The sequence below is a fragment of the Oreochromis niloticus genome, linkage group LG1 (assembly GCF_001858045.2).
Source record: "Oreochromis niloticus isolate F11D_XX linkage group LG1, O_niloticus_UMD_NMBU, whole genome shotgun sequence".
NCBI classification, from domain to species: domain Eukaryota; kingdom Metazoa; phylum Chordata; class Actinopteri; order Cichliformes; family Cichlidae; genus Oreochromis; species Oreochromis niloticus.
In genome coordinates this window covers 37,194,924-37,221,784 of record NC_031965.2, presented here as the reverse complement: position 1 = coordinate 37,221,784, position 26,861 = coordinate 37,194,924, and the positions used below count along the sequence as shown (strand labels likewise).

General features: G+C 40.9%; 1 protein-coding gene across 2 annotated transcripts; it reads right to left on the bottom strand.

Moving 5' to 3' along the window:
* galr1b (galanin receptor 1b) lies at positions 1-26,861 on the bottom strand. 2 transcript variants are annotated; one of them, XM_019361234.2, is made up of 4 exons: positions 26,751-26,861; positions 13,894-14,707; positions 12,441-12,506; positions 1-923 (listed from the first exon to the last, which is right to left on the bottom strand). In XM_019361234.2, the coding sequence occupies exons 2-4, from the start codon at positions 14,581-14,583 to the stop codon at positions 606-608; spliced, it is 1,074 nt and encodes a 357-aa protein (XP_019216779.1). In that variant the 5' UTR covers positions 14,584-14,707; positions 26,751-26,861; the 3' UTR covers positions 1-605. The 2 variants fall into 2 exon arrangements, with proteins under 2 accessions (XP_019216779.1, XP_005447822.1); XM_005447765.4 differs by lacking the exon at positions 26,751-26,861 and having other exon boundaries at positions 13,894-14,969.

Below are 26,861 nucleotides of genomic sequence, written 5' to 3'. Positions count from 1 at the left end.
GTTAGTGGATATCAGGCCCATGTAGAGCAAAATTTAGTATTTTGGTCAAAATAACCAAAAATGTGATGTCCACATATGTGGACGGCAGGTCCTAGGAGGTTAAAGTCGCATGTCTTTCTTCTAGACTCTCGGTCAGTCCAAACAAAATGAATGAAAATATGAAAAATGTAAACGTTTATGTATATTTCGTTTGTATGCTGTATGTATTATGATATGATGACAGTTTACATTTTCAAACTGAAAGATTTCAGGTTGCGTTAATGGTCTGAAAAAATTCTTCTGCTTTTAAAAAAAAAGAACAAAAAAAACCTAAAAGTATGAAAGTTTCAAAATTTTAGATAAAAAAACAACACATCACAAAATGTTTTTTTAATATTAAGTTTAAAGCTTAAAAACAATATCATCTGAAATATCTTTACACAAAACTTAAAGCAGTCCAGCAGGCTCTGCAAGTTTCTGATGAGTCTCTTGTTTTCTTATGAATAAATCCTCCAATCACACGCCGTCTTATTTTCATGTGAGCTGCCTCCAGCGGATCCACTCAGACAAAGCTTTCCCTCATTTACTGCTGGATGAGCACCCTGAGCGTCATTTATCTTGGCCCTTCATATGTTGGTGGTGGAGTGTGTGGTCGAGAAGTTTTCCATGCGAAAACGAACCACATTTTCCGTGGGCGGCGGTGGGTACAGGAAGTAGCAGGTAAAGACTTTGCGACAGGCTTTGCGGAAGTTCTCAGACAGGAAGGCGTATAGGATGGGGTTAACACAGGAGTTTCCATAGGACAGGCAGTGGGACACGAGGCGGAAGACATAGGTGGCCTGGGTCAGGGGGAAAGTGCCGAACTCCGCCCACATGACGATGATGTGGTGGGGCATCCAGCAGATAGTGAAGACGGTGACGACCAGGAGGACCGTCTGAGCCGTCTGAAGGGAGAGATAACATGTGTGAATCTACAGGATGTAATCGTACAGTATATCAGCACGCCCCTTTATACTCCAGCAGTAATCTCCTAAACTTATAAATACTTCACCAGTGCTCCACCATCACCATCACTCACCCAGTGACTTCTCCAACACTCCACATAGTCCACAAACACTCCCTAATCACTTTACAAATACTCTCCGAGCTCCACACACATACTAAACCAAAACTCCATAAACAATGTGAATTCACTTTCCAAACACTTAGAAATATGCCCGACAAATATTGACCAAACACTCCTCAAAGATTCCTCAAATCTCCATTAATATTCCCCAGTATTATTCTCCAAAGTCCACCACCGCCACCACTCAAAGTAATCCTGTTATCCTTTCCTTATTTTCTGTATATACTTTTTCAGTGGTGGATGTTCATATTAAACATGGAAAAATATTTGAATGATGAGGCCAAAATATGTACAACTAATCTCTGCAAGCCAAGAGGTAAATGGACTTATATAGCATTGTTCTACTCTGAGCCAATAACAAGCCACTTCACCCATTTACACAAATATTCAGACAGCACTTTCTTATTATCACGCACTCCAATGGATGCATCAGCGGTAATTTGGAATTTGGCATTTTTCCCGTTGATGCTTCAACTTGAGGATTGGAGGAGTCAGGCATCGTCAGCCCCCCACTTCCAGCTCAGGCTTCAGACTGCTCTGCACACTCACTTTCACACAGGTCTTCTATTGGATCTGCATGATGTCCTAGAGGGAGAATATTGTTAAAATGCCATCTCGGGCACATGCCTCTGACTGTGACCACAGCAGGCTGACTCACCTGTGGTTCAAAACCCTTTGTGAGGTGCAGCCAATCAGAAGCATTTTGACTTAAAGTGAGTGATAAACTGGAACAGCAGGGCAGCATAATTGCAGAATAAAATAACAAAAGCAAATCTATCAGAGTCCATGAATAAATGAATGAATGTTCTAGAAATGGGAATAATGGGTCCCCTTTTAAATGCTCATTAACTACAGTATGTTACCATTATATCTGTGAATCAATAGAATTACATTATTTTCCATATTTTTGTCTTTATTTTAATTCAGAGCTTTTGAGTGAAGTCTCTTAGTTTATTCCTTTCAGTTCTCAGAAATCTTTTATTTGGTGTGATTATTGCAAAGCAAACAATAAAAACTCCCTGAGCCTGTTTTTTTTTCCTGTTAAAATTCGATTCAGATAAATTCAATTTTATTTATACAGCGCCAAATCACAACAACAGCCGCCTCAAGGTGCTTTATATTGTAAGGTCGACCCTACAATAATACATTCAGAGAAAAAACCCAACAATCATATGACCCCCTATGAGCAAGCACTTTGGCGACAGTGGGAAGGAAAAACTCCCTTTTAACAGGAAGAAACCTCCGACAGAACCAGGCTCAGGGAGGGGCGGGGCCATCTGCTGCGACTGGTTGGGGTGAGAGAAGGAAGACAGGATAAAGACATGCTGTGGGAGAGAGTTTTTCCTTCCCACTGTCACCAAGTACTTGTCTGATTATTGGGGGTTTCTCTGTATTATCATAGGATCTCTATGTTACAATATAAAACAGAAAATTAGTCTCCATATGACCATAACCAGCGAAAAAGTAACCCAAGACAGATCAAATATCTCTCTGCATCATCATGAGCGCATTACACTCAAACTCACCTGTCACCACTCATCCTGCTGGCTCCCCAGCTTATATTCCAGTGGTCTGCGATCACTCTTTGTCAGACTGTTTTTGTGTGTTTGACACAGTTATCTGCCTAGAGTTTTTTTTCTGGACTTTTTTTTAGACCGCCAACTCAGCATCAGCCCTTTTCTTATCATCCCAGTCTGTTTTGGGACTTTGAGTTTCCTCAGCTGTGATAGTTTATTTAAAATATCTTTTTGAAATGTACCAAAGACCTAAATATTGTTTCATGAACTATTTCTTAATCTGTACTTTACCCGTAAGATGGTTATGGGTATTTATTTTACCTTTCATGTTTCTTTATCTCTTGTTACTGTAGTCACTTGGAAACTAATGGAGATCAGAGTTTTGTCCTTTTTTGAGAACCAAGATTCAAACCGCGTGATGTTTCCAAGGGTCACAGGGTTAGGTGTGAATTAACCGTGTAAGGTCCACATTACCAAAACCGTAAGCTATCGCAAGTATTGGCAATCACAGGACAATAAATGCATCTTCTAACGACCACAAAAACGTAAAAAAAAGTTTGTTTCTTTGTTTTTTTAAAATAAAAATCTCCAAACTTGGGGCTAGGAGATGATAACTATTAATTATTAACCGTCAGAAGGCAGGTCTGGACTTCAAAGACTCAGCCGATAGACACCGATCCTGCTCCACTTCACCTGCACTCGGTAAACACATCAGTTAACAGAGTGTCACTGTTTTATTGCTGAAATACTTCACAGCAGAAACTGAACATAGGCCTGATTATAAATGGAGGTTTAACAAGCTGTTCTCAAAGAATATCTGCATTTTTTGTAAATCTTTGGCAATGAAGAACTGACTTTAAAAAAAATGAAAGTAATAACAGAAAAAGTGATAATTCATCCCCAGACACTTCATCCTGAAGTATATATGAGTTCAGTGTTTGTCTTAACAGCTTCAAACCAATTTTTTTGTTGTCATATTTTTACCGTGACTCATCTCCAAAGTCAGCACATCACATTTCCGCCCACAACCCTGGAACCGCACATTTATCCATACTCAGTTTATGTCAATATTTAATCTAATTAAAAAGCCTCTTCTCCCACACAGGCAGCTGTGATTTCACACTTCAGCTCGGCAACAAAAGCTTCTCAGCTCTCATTTATTAAGCTTTCGCTCTCCCAAAAGTCCTCACTGCTTTGTCCCAGTTATGTCTGATTTTTTTTAAATGTGTTCACACTCACTTAGTATCCTGTCTACAAAGATTCTTCTATTATGCGCTCATTAAAATGTTCACTTGACTTGATTTCTACAAGTGTCCTGACTGTTCACAGTTTCCATGCTCTTTTCCATAAAAGGGTTGTTTTGTTCTTGTTTGTTCCCATGAAGTCTAATCCTGTTACAGACAGCACTTCATTTATCCTCCAAACTAAAGCACACCACTAATGTTTACATGGCTACACTTTCAGAAAGTGTTGCGAATTTCAAGCTGCAAAAAAACCAAACATTCTTAAATTCCCTAAAGTGTCATTTTCTTTCCAGAAAAACTCCCACATGTCCTAAAATATTCTCATGTTGTAATCTCTGTCTGAGAGACCCAAAAATATTTGTTATGCTTGTTTTTAACGTCTGTCATAGTGTATATATACTATTACATTTGAAGATGATCATAACAAACATGGCCAAAGTACTCCCTGAGAGCCAGAAGCTCAGGCTTCAGACTGCTTTGTTTCCACTCCTAGCTGCTGTCAATGAGGGCGGATATCTCTAATATGATCATCTCAGGCACACAGCTGTTCCTTTTTTTGTTTGAAAGAAGCACCAGTTAAAGGGAGCTAAAGCATCTTTCTTCAGACAGAAGATGACCTGAAAGCCTGAATTAAGGCCCAGTGTAACATTACAAGGATTACTTTGACCTGTAAATCAAGCAAAGCTGATCCAGCCAAGACTAAAAATGTGGAGCCTTTACGACTTTTGTGGGTTTAAGACAAGGCTGATGCAAAAGCAGGTGAGTGCGTTAGCTGATGGACACTGATAAAAAACGCAGAGCTTTATAATCCAAACAGAGTGGCCGACAGGTGATAGATGACAGTCTGTCCACTTCAGACGTACAAACAGACTCTGAGAGCTGAAAGCAAAAGCACCAGCTACGCTCACTTTTACAATTTCCACAACTGAGTCTCACAAAAATAAAATTTCTCTCAGGTGAAGGACCGAAGGATGAGGCTGGGCATCATCATGAGCTTCGTGTCAACAGGTTTCAGTTGTAGATTACAAATGTATTAGGCAGGTTCAATATGTCATAATTTCTCTGGATGATATCAGTCTGTTTTGTTTTATCCATATGGGCAGTTCAAAAATTGCCTCTGCTCATGTCCAAGGATCCATCTGCCTAAGTTCTCTGAGCCAGTCGGCTCATAGTTCCTGTCCTTTAAATATGCTGTGATCTGTCACTGCCTGTCAGCTCATTCACAGATCGTGAATCTCCACCTCAGTCAGTTTGTCTCACCAAAAGTGCCCATTGCTTCGTCCGGGATTGTGCTTTTCATCAGAATTCATAATAATGGATTGCATTTATATAGCGCTTTTCAAGACCCTCAAAGTGCTTTACAATTCCACTATTCATTCACACACTGGTGGAGGCAGCTACAGTTGTAGCCACAGATGCCCTGGGGCAGACTGATAGAAGCGAGGCTGCCATATCGCGCCATCGGCCCCTCTGGCCATCACCAGTAGGCGGTAGGTGAAGTGTCTTGCCCAAGGACACAACGACCAGGACAGACAGAGCTGGGGATCGAACCGGCAACCTTCTGGTTACAAAATGAGCTTCCTGAACCACGATCAGAAGGCAGCTGCGATTTCACACTTCAGAATCAGAAGCATTTAAATTTTACAGACGTAGGGGCTGTGAGCACATGGACAGTCCTCTCAATGCGTCATGGTAAATATAACTCCATACAATGTCAAATAACCACCAATGATGCACTGTAAGCTTTGCTAATTACCGATGCAAATGAATTTTTGGTGAATGGACTCCATCTCATAAACCTCTCAGTGCTTTGGTGCAATGCCTAGAAAGCTAACTCCTTTACTTTGCAAACGTAGAATAAATGATGTGTGCTGTGTTTTTGTTAGTTCTACCACTCACCGACGAAACAACATCTGTCACCGAATTTTGTTATCTCTCGGCTGAATCCTGGGCTTCGGTGCAGCCGCCCTCACTATAAAAGCATGCAACTAATGCATGCTTTTATAGCGCGAGGATGAAGATCAACCTGAGGCTGCTGACAGTGAGATTCATGACAGATTCATATGATGCCTTCAAATATCAACTAATTTTATATTTGAGCATTACAAGATGTATTCACTCATATATTTAACTTCTCCTCCATCACCATCAGGAGGCATCTGAGCCCAACAAACCACGCAGAGTCCTGATTTGAATATCACTGACTCAAAGCCAGCGCTAAAGCAGTCAACCCGGAAATCTCTTGAAGACACAGAGACAGAACAACTCCATAGAGGTGGCAAGACCCTTACAAGAAGAAGGAGACAGCTCATGAAGGTGTACTGTGGGGATCTGTTGCTGATTTAAAAGTTCACACAGCGAACACTGATTCGATTTAGTTTTTTCTCTCTTTACTGCATGAAGATCAATAAAAAACTATTCATCCTCAGGACTGTGGGCAGATGAAACTGACCAGCGACTGAGATGTCTGTGTTTCATTGTATGAGACTGAAGATAACAGCTGACTGCGTGTCTGACAGCGAGGCTGGAAAGGGAAAAAAGCACGTCCTCCAAGATGATCTCAGTTCCAAAGTAATCATGCCGGGTCTTCTTTATTTTTAAACTATTGTTTTGAAATCGTTGTTTTTTGCAGCTAAATCTGCATCGTAAATTTTTACTGCAGTCTTACATGAAGAGATGAGACTAAGCACTCAACCCGAACATCAGCTGAAACACTATACTGTTTATATGGAAACAATCTCTCTGTTTTCAGCTGCATTAAAGTTTCCACAACCTTTCTAAAAGGTTGTACAATTAAGAAGCCGCATGTCCACTGCATGCTCAGAGTCTGAATATGGACACACTGGATACTATTTTAAAGAGCTGTTGGACTGATGTATTTTTCTTTATAACAGTAACGCTGGCAAGTTGAGAGCAACAGATCAGACTCACTAATGCCGCCCACATAACAACAGCATTTTGACAAAGCTGCACTAAATGGTGCCTAGATGGAAAATCTCAGCTGATTGCTTAATATGGATTTGAGGACTTTTCCAAGTAGTATTTAGAAAACGTTGTTTGGTATGCTAACCACTGCAGCATGCTTGCCTCACAGCAAGAAGGTCCTGAGTTCAGTTCCACCATCAGGCCAGGATCTTTCTGTGTGGAGGTTGCATGTTTTCCCTGTGTTTGCGAGAGGTCTCTCCGGGTACTCTGGCTTCCTCCCACCGCCCAAAGAAATGCAGTTAGTGGGGTTCACACCTAAATTGCCCATAGGTGTGAATGTGAGTGCAAATGGCTGTCCATCTGCGACAGACTGGCGACCTGTCCTGGGTGTACCCCACCTCTCGCTCGAAGACAGCTGGGAAAGGCTCCAGCCAACACGCGACCCTGAATCGGACAAGAGGATGGACGGATGGATGGATTCTATTTCACAGGATGGATGGATTCTTATTTCATAAGTTGATGCAAATATTTGTGAATTCAAACAAACTAATGTAGTCCGGATGGAAAGCACTGAAAGGTGCCAAGTTTCCAGCCCCTTATTTAATTTCAAACATAATAAATTCACAGGTGTTCTTTAGTCATTCAAGGCGTTGTTATATTTTATTACTTGGTTTTATTGTCTTTCTTGTTTGTGTGAATTCATATGATGTTTCTGCTCTCACACTTTAATCAAGTGCGTTATCTAACCATCTCACACCAGCGTAAAACCTTGCACAAATATTGTAACAGGAAAGAACTGATGAAACACTTCTTTGTTTATTTATGCTTATTTTGGGTGTTTCACATATTTCTGACCACATGTTGTATGTATATAAATATATATATATAGATATGTATATATACATATATAAGTGTGTGTGTGTGTGTCTACATGTACAGGCGTTACATATTTAAAATACAAAATATGAGTAACTGTATTCCGTTACACTTACCATTTAAATAGCTGGTAATCAGAATACAGTTACTTTGTTGAAATAAATAGAATACACCGCGGTCATCTCCAGTTTCATATGTTAGCCTATCCCCTCTCTATGCCTTCTCCAGTTTTGATGATTAAATGCATTTGAGTGCAGGTTTAGCTCAGCTGGATGAGCATGCGGTCATATGTCGCATGCCTGAGGTTTCGAGTAGGACCCGCGGCCCTTTTTTTAATGTTTTATTTTAATTTTTTTTGTACTCAATTTCCATCTGGGGTTAATAAAGTTTCTCTTATTCTGATTGCTGGAAACTCAAACAAAACACGCAATAAGAGGCTCTAATGTAAGCATCCTGTTAATGTTGGTGGCGTCAGTTACACAATGGACCCAGAGCCAGCAGTGACGGGCAGACCCGCTGCCCGCACAGCCGGTCCAGTTGCTGGGCCAGATGCTTGCGGAGATCATGGCAATACATAAAGAGCAGGCGGCGATGCAGAGAGCAGAGATTTGCAAACTGCAGTACCCAGCCAAGCACCAGACCCAGGCATTGAAGAGGATGGATGGACTGTGCCCCCCCCTCCCCCTCTCTAAGGGGTGCCTAAGAAATAGTACTGAAAGCTATCTATATCTGAGGCCTCAGAAACTTCTATCCCTCTGGTATACCATAGAGATAGAAGCTAGGAAAATAAACCAGATGTTCTCCACTGAACCATCCATGGTGAATCCAAGGGGAATAGTATGAGAACAACCCCACCAGATGCTCTTACAGAGCAATACTGTAAGAGCATCTGGGAGGAGGAGCAACCACATCGGAATGTCATTTGGACTAGAGACGTGTAGTCGGATGGTAACAGAGAGAAGGAAGGTAGCCAGAACTGAGGGGACTGCACTACCCAGAAACCTACACTACAGACATCGAGGACAGCTGCAAGTGCCTGGGAATAGGCAAATGAAGACCATGAAGAGGCCGCAAGGAAAGTCGCACCCACCAAAATTCTGCAGAGAATAATGCAACTTCTTAGGAGTGAGCCGTAGGGGAAGAACACGATCCAGGCAATCAACACCTATGCCCTGCTGGTGATCAGGTACCCTGCTGGGATAGTCAGCTATCCAAGCTGGCCAGCCACTGACATCAAGACAAGAATGTTTTTCACCATACATGGAGGGTTTCATCAAAAGTCCAGCACCCTGAGACTGTAGGGTAAGCGTAAAAATGATTGGCCAAGGACTAGTGAGTGTCAAAACCACTATGCAGGATGAAACAACAAAGATCTATAAGTACAACAGAAAGATGGCCACAACTGATAGTATGCTTAGTGAATATCTCAGACAGCAGAACCCCAAGAAAGAAGAGGAGCAAGAAGACGAACCATCATGGAAGGACAGGCCCCTGCATGGCAGAGAGAAGAAGGGGCTAATATCGAGAAATCCTAACAATGGCTGGATAAAGATGGACTGAAAGATAACACAGAGGCACTAATTATGGCAGCACAGGATCAAGATCTTACCACAAGATTCATAGAGACTGGGGTGTACAACACCAGGCAGGACCCCAGAAGCAGGCTGTGCAAAGATACCCCAGAGACAATTCATCCACACAGAACTATAGGGTGTAAGATGCTAGCAGGCAGGGCATACATGGAGCACCAAAACCAAGTGGCTGGTATAGTGTGCAGGAACATCTGTGTCAAATATGGCCTGGAAGTCCCGAAGTTTAAATTAGTTCTACCCCTTGGGTTGTTGAGAATGACCGAGGCAAGATCCTGTGGGACCAGTTTGTACCAGATACAGAGGTACAAACTGGTGAGGGCTAACCAGTTGGACATAGTAGTGGTGGACAAGCAGAGGAAGACATGATAACAACATCAGGAAGAAGGAACATGAAAAGTTCAAGAAGTACCAAGGACTGAGAAAGGGGCTTGAGAGATGTGGAGGGTGATGGCAAAAGTGGTCCCCATGGTGATCTGAGCACTCGGGACAGTGACCCTCAAACTGGGCTATTGGCTCCAGCGGATCCCAGGAACGTCATCCAAAGAATCTGTCCAGAACAGTGCAGGACCCTCAAGGTCCAAGTCCTCTGGTTGACTTGGGTCTGGTGGATCCGAGCTTGAAGGGTAAAGACCGTCCACAGGGCGAGCTGGGATATATTTATATATATAGCAGTATGTCCTCACAAAGAACTCAGCTGACTGGTGTTTCCGTGGCATTGAAACATCAATCTGACGTGAGCGCTTACATAATTGTTATCAGTGTTATGGTGTCTCTTGTTTCCACAGAGGATGAAACTGGTGTGAATGAAGGCCCAACATTTCTCTCCTCTTCAGACTTTGTGGGAATCTCCTCTATTCTTAGTCCTGTTGTCTAAATATTTACCCAGTAGCGTTTATTCCTGCTCCACTGACCCGAGAAGCAGCAGATACTTTGTTGTAAATTGTCTGCAGCTAACGTCTCTCTGATCTGTTGGTACGGGAGATCTGCACACTGTCGCCTGCCAGCTAAGACTAAGTAACTCAATCTTGAGGCTTGTCGCCCACACCTGTCATGTTAAACTTCTCCTACTGCTCCACAACTGTCACACTCTGGGCAAACTATGACCTACATGATGGGGCAGGTGAGCTAACACAACTGAGCTGCTGGTTGAACAGGTTTGGCCATCATAGTGATGTTTAATCATATTATATTGATTTTTTCTTTTTCCCTCAGTGGCTTTAAACCTGAGGTTCCATATTAAGCAGACCAAAACATAAATTTTATGTAGAATAACAAAAATCAACTTCATATTAGTTTCAAATACCTCTCCACCCTTATCATGGTGTGATGGGGGTGTACTTGCTCAAGTAATCCCAAGATCAATATTGCTGGTGACAAATGCCCCTGGCAGGGTCTCTGAAAGCAAAGAGATGGCAATCTGAAAAAGGAGACATAGCCCCCTCACAGAGCCATGCCTGGTAAAGACGCTAACTGGCCCGCCTCCAGCACATTGCGCAGACTGTCCCGTAATTCAAAATCAGACATTTTTTAACTGGCAGAATCTGTATTTTGTTTTGCTTTTTGTTACTGTGAAAATATACATTTTTTATGGTACATAGTGAAAAAACACAAATTTTCTGATATTTAATTGTTTATCTATTACTGATTTATTTTGGCTTAGTATGAAATGCTTGCGGGGAGGTCCACCAGATCTAAGAGAAACAGGTGTTGTCTTACACCAGACTCTTCACTCTAGCAACTCAGATGTTGTTTCAATTCAGGACTACAACTTATTGTAGAGAAGATAAAAAGCTGTTACTAAGCTAATGGGTTGATCACCCATTTTGGGGGGGGGGGGCTGGAGCCTATCCCAGCTGTCTTAGGGTGAGAGGCAGGGTACACCCTGGACAGGCCGCCAGTCTGTCGCAGGGCTAACACAGAGAGATAGACAACCATTCACACCTAACCCCACTAATTGCATGTCTTTGGACTGTGGGAGGAAGCCAGAGAACCCACGCAAACACGGGGACGACATGCTCCAGAAGAGATGCTCGAGATGGGCAAGGTTTCCCCACATTTCAAATGAATGCGGTTCCTTTCTACCACTACTGTTAAACATTTTAGTTTGTGAAGCACTTCTATGTGATAAGCACCAGAGTTATAAGCATATACATTTCTATAAACAAATTATATGCAAAAACAAAAAAAAGTATTTGCTGATAAAACAAGATGGCTACATGTGCATTCAGGTAGGTGCCACTTTATTTTGTTTTGGTTTTTTAACTACCCTCTCCACTTCATCCCTGTTTCAGCTTCATTATCTCCTGAACTGAGCTGTGTTTCCTGTAAGAAAAACAGATCAAGGTTCAAGCTCTGCTCACTTCAGCTCTGCTAATGCTCCTTTTCTTATCTCTCCTTTAAACGTAACTGTTCTCAAACTCTCCATGTAGCTCAGCGAGAGAAAGAAGACAGAGAGGACAGTGCCAAGAAAAAAAGACCACCTTCAGTGCCAGCTGCTATTGTTTTAGAGGAGCTCATTAGTTTTAGTCAAAACCTTTTAAGATGAGCCAGTTCTTCATAACGAACCTGTTTCCTTATTTTTATTAATGAACCTGTTTACATTCTGGGAGAGAGAAAAAAACATAGCCTGCAGCCAAAAGTTTCATATAAAATAACTGATTTCCTACGGTTAATACAGCTGCCAATCATCCTGTTACTGGGAATCCTCCTCCAGGATCTCTTCATCTTAACAGTAACAGTGTTCAAACAGCCTGCTGGTGCTCATTTTCAGTTTTGACTCTCTGATCAACAATCGTTCCTGCTTCCCTGTCTGCTGTCTTTATTTTCATCCACAGGTTGCCTCAAAATTATCAGAGTTCCTCAACCCTAGTTTCATTTTTTCCTGTATGGTTTGATAATACTGTGCACGGCACTGGCTTGCTGCTGTACCAGTACCAGACCCATAGTCCCCACCAGTTTGGATCAAAGTTTACTTATAGAAAACAGCAAGCTGTCTTTCCAACACCTCATCTAAAATAAAAGCCGGAACATCTGCAGTTCTCTCGAGAAAAGCCACGGTGGCCTTTTTAATTCGCGAGCCATATGTAATGGATTTACAACTGAGTGATTCTTCCACAGAAGGTAATCGTATGCTTGGTCTCCCTGCATGCAGCGCAGCACAGAAGGAAGAAGAGACCCTTACTTTTTTTTTGGAGCGCTCAGACTTCTTGGACATGTTCTTCATTTTTTTATGGAGATGAAATAAAATCTGGAGAGAAAAAGCAGGGCAGACAGATTAATTTTGAAGGAAATACTTCTTAATGGTTTATTAAAAACTGATCAACTGGTCTGTAAACAGCAAATGCATCAATGGGGTCAACTTGTACTCATATCAGCAGCTGAAGGTTAAAGTTACACAGTTAGTTGCCAGCTGGAGGAAGTCACAGGCCACACCAGAGGACTTTTATTGTGACAGTCGGCTGTTACATAAACACAAACTGACTCTGTGCTACTTCAGCTTGACACTTTTATCTGATAAGTGACTTTAACCATGAAAAAAATCCAAATAAATGAACCTGGAATTTATTATGAATTTATTTATTAATTAGTTCCCTGGTAACCGAATCACAGCTCGAATTAATGCACACTGGCATCTTTCAGGAAGCAACAGAAATGTTCATTTTAAATCTGTTTTATCTAATCGCTTTGCCAATAAAATAAATACATTTTTCACATTCCAGTAGCAAGCTGGGATTGGTTCCAGCCCCCCTGAGAACCTGAAGGGGATAAGTTGATGGAAGGACGGACTTATACTTATTTAATACTTATTTGTTTATAAGTTTTGTTTGTTTATTAAATAAGAGAGAGCAAATGGTTAACCCATCAAAATTGAATTTATATGTAAAATTAATATATTTGTATTATTTTTTTATTAACCAGTGCAAACGTGTTCAGAGATTTTTCTTTGGCTGGATTCCAGACTTTTATTAGCAGAAAATGTGATTAATTGCGTTTTAAAGCAATTAATGAATGAATCAGAAAACATTTTACACGTAAACTGATAATAACTGCTACAGGTATCGCTGAAGGGTTATTTATGACTGACTTATAACAGATCAGCTTTGACGCTCACAGATCTCTGACCGGAACAGTCTGATCATAAATTTAAATGCAGAGGGTGGATATTAAACTGGTTATCAGGGGTCTAGGAGGCTGATGTTTTTACTGCCTGGTTTACAGAAAATGAATCAGATTTGATGGTAAGTTTTATTTAAATGAAACAGTTGGGAAGACGAATAGTTAACCTCTGGGAAATGTCTCCATAATCATTACGATGAACCAAAAACGTCTTACCTGCATCTGGTGCGTTTATTCTGAAACTTCCGCTGGGTATTGTGTATGATGTTATCATAGTTTGTTCATATCGGTTTATCACATGTGACCCACATTAAGCTGACCTAGTGAATTTGTTTTATTCTGAAGCGCCACACCGGTGCTGGTGAGTGCGCGCCTCACGCGCGTTTTTACGCACAGCTTTTATGATCTGCAGGACTTTGTGCACGGCCTTTGAACCTTCTGCTCTGTTCTTAATGCCTGTTTTACTGCAGCTGGGAGTCAAACATTACCCCGTTAAATGCCCACTATTTTAGACTGACCTTAGTATAACAGCAGCTGATGAGGAGCAGCGGTAGCAGGTACCCCAACACCAGGAGGGTCACTTTGTAGGCGTTTTTGGAGGCTCCGGCCCAGTCCTCCCAGCAGAAAGTTCCGTTGTGGTAGCTAATGAGGCCCTGGTGCTTGGCCACCGGCACCGAGCACACCAGAGACATCGTCCAGATGACGCACAGCCCTGCCAGTGCGTTCCTTGGGCTCCGGACGCTCAGAGATTTGTTGGAGCGCACCACGGCAATGTAGCGGTCCACAGACATGGCCACGAGCGTGAAGATGCTCACAAGCATGTTGACGGTGAAGATGTAGTGTACAAACGTACAGAGGAAGGCCCCGAACACCCACTCCGGCAGAGTGTAAATGGTGGCTTGGAAGGGCACGCAGAAGAGCAGGAAGCCGAGGTCCGCCACGCTCAGGTTCAGGATGAAGATGTTGGTCGGGCTGAGGGAGCGCCTCCCAACTCCTCCTCCACTTCCACCGCCGCCTCCCCCACCTGCGCTGTACCCCACCTTCCCTATCACTACTATCACTAGAATGTTCCCCACCACCCCCAACACGAAAATGAGCCCGAACACCACCGGCACAATCACCGACTCCGGTGTGTGTCCGCCGTCCAATGACTGATTGAACTCGGGGAGGTCAGGCACGGAGCAGGAGTCGTTTTCCGACAGCGCCATAGTGGGGCAGCTGGAGGGTTAGAGGTGCAGAGAGTGACAGGCTGACAGAAAGACCAGCTCCATGATCCCGATCAAACACCTCCAGCAGCGGAGTCAGCGGAGACTCTGAGGACTCCTGGAAACACTGCAAGTTTAGGGAAACGTTGAAGGCTGTTTCCTGTCCGGGGACTTCAAAGTAAAGCCACTTTATTCACAAGCTAGTCCTCTATTTCTTACTTTTATTTGTGTTAATAAAGAACCTAGATGTTCAGCAGTGAACAAAGCACCTTTACTTCATCTTGAGAAAGAACAGAACAAAACAACTTACCTGCCCGTCACTGAGAACCAGAGCACATAAAACAGTATTAGAGTGAAAGCACATAAAGCAGGTGAAATTTTACATCTTAAAGATGTCAACAGATTCATTTAAAAGCTCAGGAGACATTTAGTTAATTGAAATTATTTATAAAACAAACAACGGAAAGTTCACTTTTTAGGGATTAGTGCAAATAAAAAAAAAAATAAAAAGCTCCAATGCAGTGTGTGTGGAAACATTTTATAAAGCTCAAGCAACACTTAAAAAAAATTATGGAACAATTATTATTTACATCAGATGCATATTTTTAAAGATTTGTGTCCTAGAGATTAATGTCACTTTTTAACATGTTTTCATATAGAGACTAAAGTGCGTGGCATTTGTTGTTGTTGTTATTTTATTTTCTTGTATCATAGGTTTCTGGTCACTTTATATAGTTAAACGCTATGAGTGTGGAGTGTAAGAGTTCGACCTTTTGCAAAAATGAGCAGGAATGAAGCTGAACTACTGAGAGTTGATTTAATATTTTGTGCTTTTTTCCTCATTATTTTTTGTCCATTTTTGGATCTGCTCATGTTTATACAATATTGATTCTGTTTATGTTCTTTGATAGGTTTAAAGTGCATTTTTATTGATTCACTTCTGTTTTTCTCTCCCGGTAACTAACAGAATATCGGTAAATTGCGTTTTGTGATGTTTCTCCTCCTCAAAACTTTCTGCATCGCTCCCAGCTGTCTTGACCAACGAGGCTTTTATTTTGTTGCGCAATTTGTTTGCCATTTCCCGTTCAGAAGTTTTGAGGCGTGTCTCAAGTTCAATTTATTTCGATGGCACTTCGTACACGCTGAGCTCTTACTGTCTGCTATGAGTCATCACAGCGTTTCATTCATGTCAATATTTAGTTTAAAACACGAAGATAAAGTTTCTGTGAGTCTAAAATCGGAGTATATCAGATCACTTTGCTTATACTTATACTTATAAACTCGGTTACACTAAAATCCTCTCGTGCTGATAAGTCTGACTGTGGATCATCGCACGCACAGATTATGTTTTATCTGGTGAGATAACATTATCACATATTACATCACATATTTTCTTCGAGTGCTTCTCAGCCTGCAGTCTTTACTGAAAGACTTTTGAGAAAAAGTACTGTTCTGCTTCAGAGCAGCACACCTGTGCTCAGGATGGTGTGGAGAACTAAGTAGGAACTATGGCCTGTTAATAATATTTAAAACCAACCACTTTATTAAGAACACATACCCAGTCTAATGAAATCCAAAACAACAACACAGATTCCAATTTTATTCTTTTATGCTCATTAAAGTTGCAGTAGGAGGTGGTTCACTGCATTACATGATATTGAAAAGTGTTCCTAATATTTTGCCTAGTATAATAAACGTGTAACCCAGGTTAAAACCCGTTGTTGAATCAACAGATCACTTCCTCTCGCTTTGCCTCATTACTTTTGGACCTGTTTGGTTTCTGCTACCTGGTGCTCTGAATGGGTCAGTTACCATTTTACATTATGTAATAGTTTACCAGCCTAGCTAGTGCTGTTTATGTTAAATACACACAGATATTGTTGTGTTATTAAGATTTTTTTAAATGCTTTTATACTGATACTTTTATACAGCTTATAAGATTATATTTGCACAAAACTTTGAAATTTAATGTTGTGTAACATCAATCAGTAACTGTTACTTGGGACTGAGTTGGTCAAGCATGAGGAACATCATGGAGTTTTTTTAAAATTAGATTTTACAGAAAATGTAAAATAATTGGTGGAACTTTTAAAGGAGATAAACAAAACTAAACTTAAGTTGTTGTGCTAACATATAACTAAGTAATAAACTAACTGCTCAGATAAACTCACCTAACATCCAAGAGAAGAATGGGAGCTTGTTGATCAGATAAACTTGAGCACATAGTGGTGACACACATTAATACATGATCTGATTAGCAAAAACTAGATAAAATAACTTCCCGTTCAATTATTACTTCCACTTAATGGTTATTAAACCCAAAATATCTAAATAACTAAGTCAAATGATAGGAACAACATATTTAAAGTAACTAGTTTCATCATCTCTTCCACTCATGATATCTCAAAACCTGGAACGATCCAATCAGCACTTCATGTATTTAATAGCCAGTACAAATCTGCTTATTTCACTTCCTCAGCAGCTGTTGACCCCAGTGCAAAGAAAGCAAGAGAAAGAAATTAAGACAAAATAAGAAAGTAGTTCAGCAGACCTGGACCTTTAATTAAAAGTGTGCACCCAAAATATAACTAAAGTGTTTTCATAGGTTAAGCATTATGGTTAAGGATACGCCTGCCCAGAAAAGTCACTGTGCCCCTTCAACTGAATTCTGTGCTTCAACTATAACTTACATTAATTCATACAATTTGATCATGAAAACCTTCAACACACATACCACAGATTAGTTATTGCAGTGCAAGCTCAGTTTAATTATTCGGTTCACAGTAGTTTAGCACTTCTTTGGCTATCGCAGTGAGCAGCATGACTCATGAGGACATTGAAGGGGTGGGCCTGTGCAGGTCCCGCTTTGGGAAGTACCCCTCATGTTTCTTTGACACTAAAAAGAGCTCATTCATAATTTGTTCAGCTAGTTTTAAAGAATAATGCTACTAAAAATTGGCAAACAAATGGAAAGGAAATGTGTTGAGGATATTCTGCACTCATAATCAACTGTTCTAGTGTGTGGTGGGTTCACTGATCTTCTTCTGCGAAGAAAATGTTTCTCCTGTTTGTCGTGACTTTGCGGCAACTGTTAAATTTACTTGAATCTGTAACATGAAATCAAAGATCATGTGTCATTTATGTGCGTTGGAAAATTGGTTTTATTTAAATGAACTGGTGTTAACTGGGCATTTATTTATCTTGGGCGTCTAAATGAGCCTACCACTTATGAACTGGGCTTTAAAATCTGGCAAATCCCACTTCCTGAAGTCACTGTTCTGCTAATTAAAACTGAAAATGTGGAAGCTTTGAGAAGTTGCTGCAGAGCTGTATTGCTTTCCTGATAAAGTTGACGTGTGTCACAGGTGACAGAACGGGGAGAGGCAGGACCAGCATAACAGATTAATTTAAGCAGTACAAATGCAGCTCACCCAGCTGACCCTGAACGCTATTACCACCATGATTAATATTATTATTGTTCATGTAATTAAAAAGGATCAGTGTGGATATTTTTTTTTGTATTTGTATTTCCAACAAACCTGCAACCTTCAGGCAGAACCTGTTAACATCACATCATCAGTGCAGCTCATTCTGAGTCAGAGCCACGCACTCCATCCTGCTGCTGGAAACAGCATTTTATTCATCTGTCAGAGATACATACAATTATAGGAAACATTTGTAGGAAATGGAAGAACTTTAATAACAGTCAAATTGTGTATTTTCAACCCAGTTAAAAAACTTGTTGTCAGTAGTAATGAGTGAGCTGAAGGCCGAGAACGCCACAGACAGACTGACAGTCACTGGGAGTCTGAGATAGGCAGATGTACTGACGTTTTTTCCACTTGATAACTATATTTTTCTCTTCGTGCAGCTGATAGCACTCTCATGGAGAGTAAATGTGATTAAAACCTGACGTAATCGACACAGCAGAAGGTGATCAGACAACATGTTTACCAATGACAGGGTTCATTTCCTGTCTGATTTATGGCATCAGACATTTAATAACATGACTGTGAGTGAGAGGTGGTAGTGGTGTGTTTGTGTGTGTTTGTCTGTGCATTTGTGTGCACAATTATCTGCTTGTTCTTGACGTATCCTACTCTTGTTCCTCCCTTGTTACGTCTAACCTTTCTAGGATTCCTGTTTTTATTGCCTTCTGGGAATTCCAGAGTTTTTAGTTAATAAAAAGCTTACTTATTATTGTTCAACCAGCCTGTTGGGTCCTCTCTCCAGCTTATTATGACACCAGTGTCCTTACTTGCGAATACCCCCAAAAGAAGAAGAAGAAGAGGAAAAAGATGCAATAACGCAGAAATTAGTTCAACTAAGCAGCCAGCTGTGAGTTCAGCTCTCTCAAAGATAACTCACACCACTGTGCAACAAGCAAACCACATATGAAGAAAGCAAACATCATAAATGCACTGATATCTTGGAGTAAGCAAAATAATTAGATGCAAACATATGAACATATTATGTGCAATGAAAAAAATATTTACCCTTGTCCTGATTTCTTAGAGCTTTTTGATTTTTGTAGGTTAAAAGATCTAAAAAAAAAACATCATTCTTTGATCTAAAGAAGCTCAGAAACAACTGCGAAAGAAAGCCGGTGACATCTATCAGCCTGGAAAGGGCTGCGGAGCCATTTCAAAGGTTGTGAGATTCCAGTGATCCATGATGAAGACCCCAAAAGGTTGATTCTGTTCATCTCCACGTAACATTTTCAGTGGAAGAAATGTTTTGTCACTCATCCAAGTGACTTCTTCATTCTCAGCTGACTGTAGCTTTCCACAGGCTTATAAACAGTACATTTGCACAATGACTGAAAGCAGCCCACTGAATGAACAATGCTGGGAGGTCAGTTCCTTGATCATGTCAAAGATCTGACCTCACAGCTCATTGTTCATTCTGAACAATCTGATCATCAAAAAGTGTTAAAAACTTGTAACAGTGGTGAACTTATTCCCGAGTAGCTAGCCTCCCAAAATTACACTAAGAGCAAATCAACGACTCATTCAGGAGGTCACAAAACTCAGAACACCATCTAAAATACTGCAGCCCTCAATTGTCTCAGTTAAGGTCAGAGGTCACGATTCAACAATAAGAAAGAGACTGGGAAAAAAAGAACACTGTTCACAAAAAAGAAATGGTAAATGGCCTGTATTTGTATAGCGCTTTACTTAGTCCCTATGGACTCCAAAGCGCTTTACACATCCAGTCATCCACCCATTCACACACTGGTGATGGCAAGCTACATTGTAGCCACAGCCACCCTGGGGCGCACTGACAGAAGCGAGGCTGCCGGACACTGGCGCCACCGGGCCCTCTGACCACCACCAGTAGGCAACGGGTGAAGCGTCTTGCCCGAGGACACAACGACCGAGACTGTCGTAGCCGGGGCTCGAACCGGCAACCTTCCAATTACAAGACGAATTGCCAACTCTTGAGCCACGATCGCCCCATGAAAACAAAGGTTTGGCTCACATTTGCCAAAAAACATCTTAAAAATCCCCAAGTTTGGAAAATATTTGGACTGATGTGACAAAAGCTGAACTTTTTGAGTTCACATCACACATAAAAACACATACAGAATTTCATAAACATGCCCATAATGCCAACAGTCAAACTTGGTGGTGGTAGGTGATGTTCTGGTGCTGCTTTGCTGCTTTAGGACCTGGAGATCTCGCTCTAGCTGATGGAACCATGAATTCTGCTCTCTGCCAGAAAACGTCAGAGAAGGTCTGGCTCAAGTGCACTTGGGTTATGCATCAGGACAATGACCCAACACACACCAGCAAGTCCACCTGTGATTTTGGAGAGGCCTAGTCAAAGTCTGACTCTGAACCTTTTTAGATGCTTTGGCCTTAAATAGGCCGTTCATACTTGAAATCCCTCCAGTGTGGCTGAATTAAAACAATTTTACCACGAAGAGTGGGCCAAAATTCCTCCCCAGCAATGTGTAAGACTCGGTGCCAGTTATCACACATGTCTGGTTGCATTTCTTGCTGCCAACCACTTATTAGGTTTAAGGAGCAGTGACTTTCGCACAGGGCCAGCTAGGTTTGGGTAAAAAAAAAATCCTTAATAAATGAAATAGATTTCTTCAAACCTACATTTTGTATTTACTCAGGTTATCTTTGATTAACGTTAGAATTTGTTTGATCTGAAGCATGCAAGTATGACAAATATGTAAAACACTAATAAATCAAGAAGGAGGAAAATTCTTGTTCAAGCCACTGTACAACAACTGAAAGGATAGGAAGACTTCAGAAGAAACATAATGTGATTAACCAAATTTTTGCATGCATTAAGAACTAATTATTTCAAAAGAACAAATAATGTGGCCTTGAGAGCCTCTGCTCCTGTGGAGCCTGCTGCCTGTGAGACAGGAAGGAAGCATTTTAAAATCTCTTTAGATACCACTGACTGTTCAGGAGCTGTTGTTGATTGGACTTTCTGAAACATAAAACAGAGCCATGCTGGTGGATTCAGCATGAGATAAATGTTAATAATATGCTGCATTTGCAAATTAAATTTGACAGATTAGACGTCTTTTCAGGCATCGCCATTCGTCAGTGGTTTAAAGACAAAAACACAGCAGCAGTCTCCTCCTTTGAAGGGGCAGCGCGAAGTAGAGCAATAGTCTCAGACCTTTGCTGCAGTTTAAATGGCACCAAGATCAAGTACCAGCTTTGGTACTGGTTCGGTCTCTGAATGCTGCATGCTCCAGGACTCCAACAAACAAAATGTGTCCAAGCTTTGACTGTTTTTACTAGAATGAGGGGTAAATAAGAGTAAAACCAGGAGCTTCCAGGTAAGTCTTTACCCTTTAAAGCATGAAATAATTTTTTTGTTTTGTTTGTTCTTCTGCTGTTCTGTTACTGCACTTGGCTTTTCCGATGTTCTAAAGCTTTCAGAGCTTTCATTGCTGAGTTAAAACATAAAATTCTTTTTTTCTGAGTGCAGGAACACCGCTGATTTGGGCCATTTCCCCTGCAAGCTTTCATTATCTTTGCTCTGATGTTGTTCTCACTTCATGAAGTCAATCAGAGGAGCCGCAGCAGCTTCACGCCTGCAGCAGCAAACTGGAGAAAACACAAATCATAGTTCTTATAATGCTGAAATCAAAATGAATCATATAGGTAATGTGCTGTAGGCCCCGGCTTACAGTCAGCATCAAGAGCTGGAGACCAGTTACCATGGAAACAGAGGCTGAGCCCCTGATGACCTGCGGTCTGAACTGAATCATCTGTTTATTTGACTCCGGTTAAAACAAGCCAACAACAAATCTACAGATTGACTCTGACATTTTATTTTCATCTCTGCACAAAGATGAGCTTAAACAAGCCCCCCCAGCCCCCGGCCACCATTTGTTATCCACTTGAAATATAATCATTATTGATCAGGCAGGATTCTCAGAAGCAATCCGGCCGTGTGTATTTCCTGGAAACATTTAATAAAGATATAGTGTGCAACATTTGAGCGTGATGTTACCTTTGTTTTTTAAGCTCTGCTCACTTTGCTTTGGAGTACCTTTTCAGCTGTGAATGAGTAAATCAATAAATAATAATAAATTTCCAAAATAAAACATGCGAGACGGCAGTGGATGCTTTAATTTTCAGGACCATCGACGGCTGAAAGCCAACACCCTGTTGCTTCACACCACTTCAGAGAGGACTCAGAATATGAGAGATTTCTACTAGGCTAGGGCTTAAAGACAGACTTTTCCATCATTAAGAGCTCCTCATATGTTTAAATGACACGCTTCCCTTAGGCAGTATAATTAGAAGGCACAGCATACATTTTCATTGCTATGCCGATGATACGCAGATTTATTAATCCGTGAGTCGACACATAAATTAGTTTAACTGCAGGAATGTCTTAAAGACCTAAAGACCTGGATGACCTCAGATTGTTGAGGTTATTGTACTCGGCTCTAAAAATCCTAGAAACCTGCTGAAATCCCAGAAAGTTAAATCTTCATCTTAATCTTAATTTGTATCTCGACTGAAGAAGCCACCGGGATGAGTGACAAAGCCACTCCCACTGAAAATGCTAGGCCCAGATTAACAAAATCAACTTTCTGGGATACTCTGGATGGTGTTGCCGTGGTCCCCAGTAACACTAGTTACTAGTTCATGCATTTATTACTTCTAGGCTGGACTACTGTAATTAATTATTATCAGTCCTAAAAACTCCCTCAAAAGCCTTCAGTTCATCCAAAACGCTTTAGCAAGAGTCCTGACAGGGACTAGAAAGAGAGAGCAGATTTCACCCATACTGGTTCATTGGCTCCCTGTTTAATCCAGAATGGAATTTAAAATCTTTCTCACTTGAATAATGAGGCCCTATGACCTTATAGTACTGTATAACCCCATTAGGGTGTTTCTTCTTGACTCACTATGTGTTTATTCACTACTTTGAATTACATTAGTTATTATTCATCTCTGGCTCGCTTCCACAGTCTTTCTTTGTCTTGTTTCCCTCCTTTCACACCCAACCTGTTGCATCAGATGGCCCCGCCCCTCCCCATGCCTGGTTTGGCAGGAGGTTACTTCCTGTTAAAAGCAAGTTTTTCCTTCCCACTGTCGCCAACTGTTTGCTTATAGGGGATAGCGTGATTTGGGGTTTTTTTTCCTGTATTTTTTTATTTTACCTTAAAATATAAAGCACTTCGAGGTGACTGTGCTGTGGATTTGGTGCTATGCAAATATCTCTGAATTGAATCAAATTATATTTTACAGTCCCTTATTCAAAGCTGAAAAACATTTAGCTTGCTCTATCCTTGGTTTTCACGGTGTTCATCTGAACAATAAACTGGACTGGACTCACAATTCAAAAGCCCTCTACAGAACAAGGCAGAGCAGGCTGTACCTGCTGCAGAGACTCGGGTATTTTGGAGTGGAGGGCCCACTCATGAAGACCTTCTATGTCTCTGTGGTGGCCTCAGCCATCTTTTATGGTGTGGTCTGCTTGGGTGGCAGCATCTCTGCTGGAGACAGGAAGAGACTGATCCAGAGGGCTGGCTCTGTTCTAGGATGCCCTCTGGACCCAGTGGAGGTGGTGAGTGACAGCTGTCATCCCTATTGGACAACATCTCCCACCCCATGCAGGAGCACAGCACTGAACAGCTCATTCAGCGGCAGGCTGCGGCACCCACGATGTGGGACGGAGAGATTTCGCAGGTCTTTCCTTCCTACTGCTGTCAGACTCCACAACAACGACTTTGCAGATGACCAAACACACACATCCACACGTGCAACAACACTAAGTGTCATTTTTTTTCTGACAACTTTGTATTTTATTCTTTTGTATATAGTATCTTGTTCTTTTTAGCTTATCCTATTCCAATGTTTTTCTTAATTTGTGCTGCTGTTACTTTGCACTGTCCACTTTCTGCTGTGACACAACAGATTTCCCCAATGTGGGACTAATAAAGGTTTATCTTAACTTATCATGTCCATCCATCCATTTTTCTTATACTCATCCAATTCAGGGTGGTTGCAGAGGGCCTGGAGCCTGTCCCAGGTGTCATGGCAGGAGAGAGTGTTGGTTGTGTTGGTTGTGTTGTTTGTGTTGCTTTGTGTCGTATCGTGTCGTGTTGTGTTACATGTAGTGCCGACTTAGGACAGTTTTCCAATTTCATTGTACTATTGTACTATGTATGACTGTGGAATGACAATAAAGAGTTATCTTATCTTATCTTATCTTAGAAAATCAGGGTACACCCTGGACAGGGCAACCTAAAACGGAGTGACATTGAATCATGTTTGCATTCATATTAAAGCCAATTTGAAATGACCAACTCATCAACTTTTTAACTGTCTGCAGTAAAGTTTGGTGCCACTTTGTGTTTACTGATTCCAAGAGTCATCATGTGAGCTCACCAGTGAACCCAAAATTCAATTTTCTATGAACAAGACAAAGTGCTGAGTCGGCACTTTGAACTCTCTTCATTTGTTTTTACTTCCGATGAACTGTCGATGTCATTTTTCAGCTCACTGAGCCGCCTTCTCTCAAATTAATTTCTACAAATTTCCTGAAACAACGGAAATTCTAGCTAGAATAAATGAGATTACTGAAAGAGTAATGGGGATGTTTGACAAGCAGCTGCTAACAAACTCTGAATGTGAAGTATCACGGCTGATGACAGTTTTACTTTCCTGTCAGCTGTTCCACTCAGTTTTGGTGAGTTTCAGTCATCAAAACTAGAACACAGACATCTTGGACTGGTTGTTTGTTCAGTTAACTGAACAGCAATTTATATAATTTATCAGATAAATAACGTGGCCTGCATTAAAAATACTGCAAAACACATATTCAGCCCACACATGATGGAGAGGCTCATTGAGGTGAAGCCTAGCAGGCAGCCAGTGTTAATGTGAACAGTTCAGAATAAACTGACGGTGATCTGAAACGCTGATACATCCGAATAAAAAATACAGCAGAGTTTGCAAGCTACAGGTTTGGCATTGAGCCATTGAAAGATAAATATTATATTTGTGTGCAACTTTCCCAGCCTAGAAAATATAACAAGCACAGAAAAAGCTAAAGCTTACGGTTATGGTCTTTCATTTATTTATCCCCCTTTTCTGACCTTTAAAACTGCTGGTAACTGTTATCTCTGCTGCTTCTTTTGAGCTCAGTACATCCGTTCACCCTAAGAGAGGCACATCTCTGTTGAGTCACACTTGATACTTCTAACAATTTTAAGCCGTTGTGGGAGTCTCATTATCATGTCTCATGCAGATTTTTAAAGAATGTGTTATTTATTAGAGTTTCTTTTCCATTCCGACTTTGTGAGCCCTGCTACTTCTTTTCCATATGGGGAAAGAGTTGGCAGCAAAAGGTTGACTGTCACTGGGCCTTCTCTGCTTTCTTTGCAGCCACTGAATAAAAGCCAATCTTTGGGTAAGTGCCTTGTAAGTGGTGCCAGCTTTTGTACAATAGAATGTCTTAATATTTGGAACAAGGTGCAAAAATGCTGTGCCACAGAGGGTGTGTGTCACCATTAAAGTGACGGCAGACCTTAACTTTAACCCCTATTTCAATTTTAGAATGTAAACAAAACTTAATGTTTTGAACCAGGTTGTAAAAGTCTCTGTTCCTCCTGTAGTCATGTGAATCTTTGGGGGATTGATGGTAGGCAGCTTCAAGTAGGCACTGGAGGAACTGCAGTTACTAACATTTCTGACTTGGCTTAATTTCTCAGATCCAGAGGTTGCTGCTCAGTTTTTCCTGCAGGAGTTTAAAGGCAGGGATCCTCCAAATAGAGATTAGATAAACCAGCCCCAAGGTTTGTTTTTGTTTTTTTGTCTGGCTTTCTTGAATCTATATCTTCTGTTTTTGTCAGTCAAGAAGGCTCTGAGTTTGAACAGAGGGCACACAAGATGAGAAACTGTCAAAATAACATCTGAAGTAACAAAACATGAAACCTACACTAAAGGAAATTTAACATGGGAAACACAGGCTAACAAAGATAACAAGACACAAAACTAAAAGACCCAAAGCAGTAAAACAGTAGAGAATAAACATTACCTGAAACACAGCACATTATCCAAAACATTAAATCAAAAAGAAAACTCTTAACTGGGAACCCAGGAGCCATCAGCTCTAAACAAAGGGACCAAAAACTCAGGATCAGGACATAAATGCCCTTAAAACTATTCTGACTGACATTAAATCACCTCAAAGACCTTAAGCAAAGAGTATAAATGCACCTTAAATTAGAGGACGACCAGACTAATCATTAACTTTTGACTTTGTTGTGTTTAAGTTTTAATTAATCTTGAAGTTCCTGAATTTGCTGCATGTGAGCTTCTTAGAAAACCTTTCAGGAGGTTTAATCAGACTTTTCTCTCTCTCTCTCTCTCTCTCTCTCTCTCTCTCTTCCTCTCTCAGCTTTCATTAATTATTTTTGCTAAATTATACATTTATAAAAACAATAATTGGTTATGGGACAGGTTTTATTTCCTTTCCCTGTTTATATTCATTTATTTATTTATTTTTAAAAAAGATTTATTTAAAAAGAAAAAAAGTGTGAAAGTGAAAAAAAAGATTTGAACTACAGTGACATTTTGGAGCAACAACAAATTGGGTTTTATCATCTAAAGGAAAAAATGTTAATGTTCATCATTTATTAAAAATTCATTAAGAAAGTTTAAAAGACTCACACACAGCGCAGGATCAATTTTGGCTGAAGTCTCTGTTGACTCCGTGTTGCCCCCTGGTGTCAGAGAAGTCTTACTGCAGCCATCGTGATGAATTTCAGGAGAAGCGACACA

Excerpts from the sequence above, each read along its gene's own strand:
- galr1b (XM_019361234.2), bottom strand. The coding sequence starts at position 14,583 with ATGGCGCTGTCGGAAAACGACTCCTGCTCCGTGCCTGACCTCCCCGAG. Across the intron at positions 12,507-13,893 it reads TCAGCTGCTGTTATACTAAG|ATTTTATTTCATCTCCATAA; the intron begins GTCAGTCTAAAA and ends TTTTCTCTCCAG. Across the intron at positions 924-12,440 it reads CTGAGCGCTCCAAAAAAAAA|ACGGCTCAGACGGTCCTCCT; the intron begins GTAAGGGTCTCT and ends CTCTCCCTTCAG.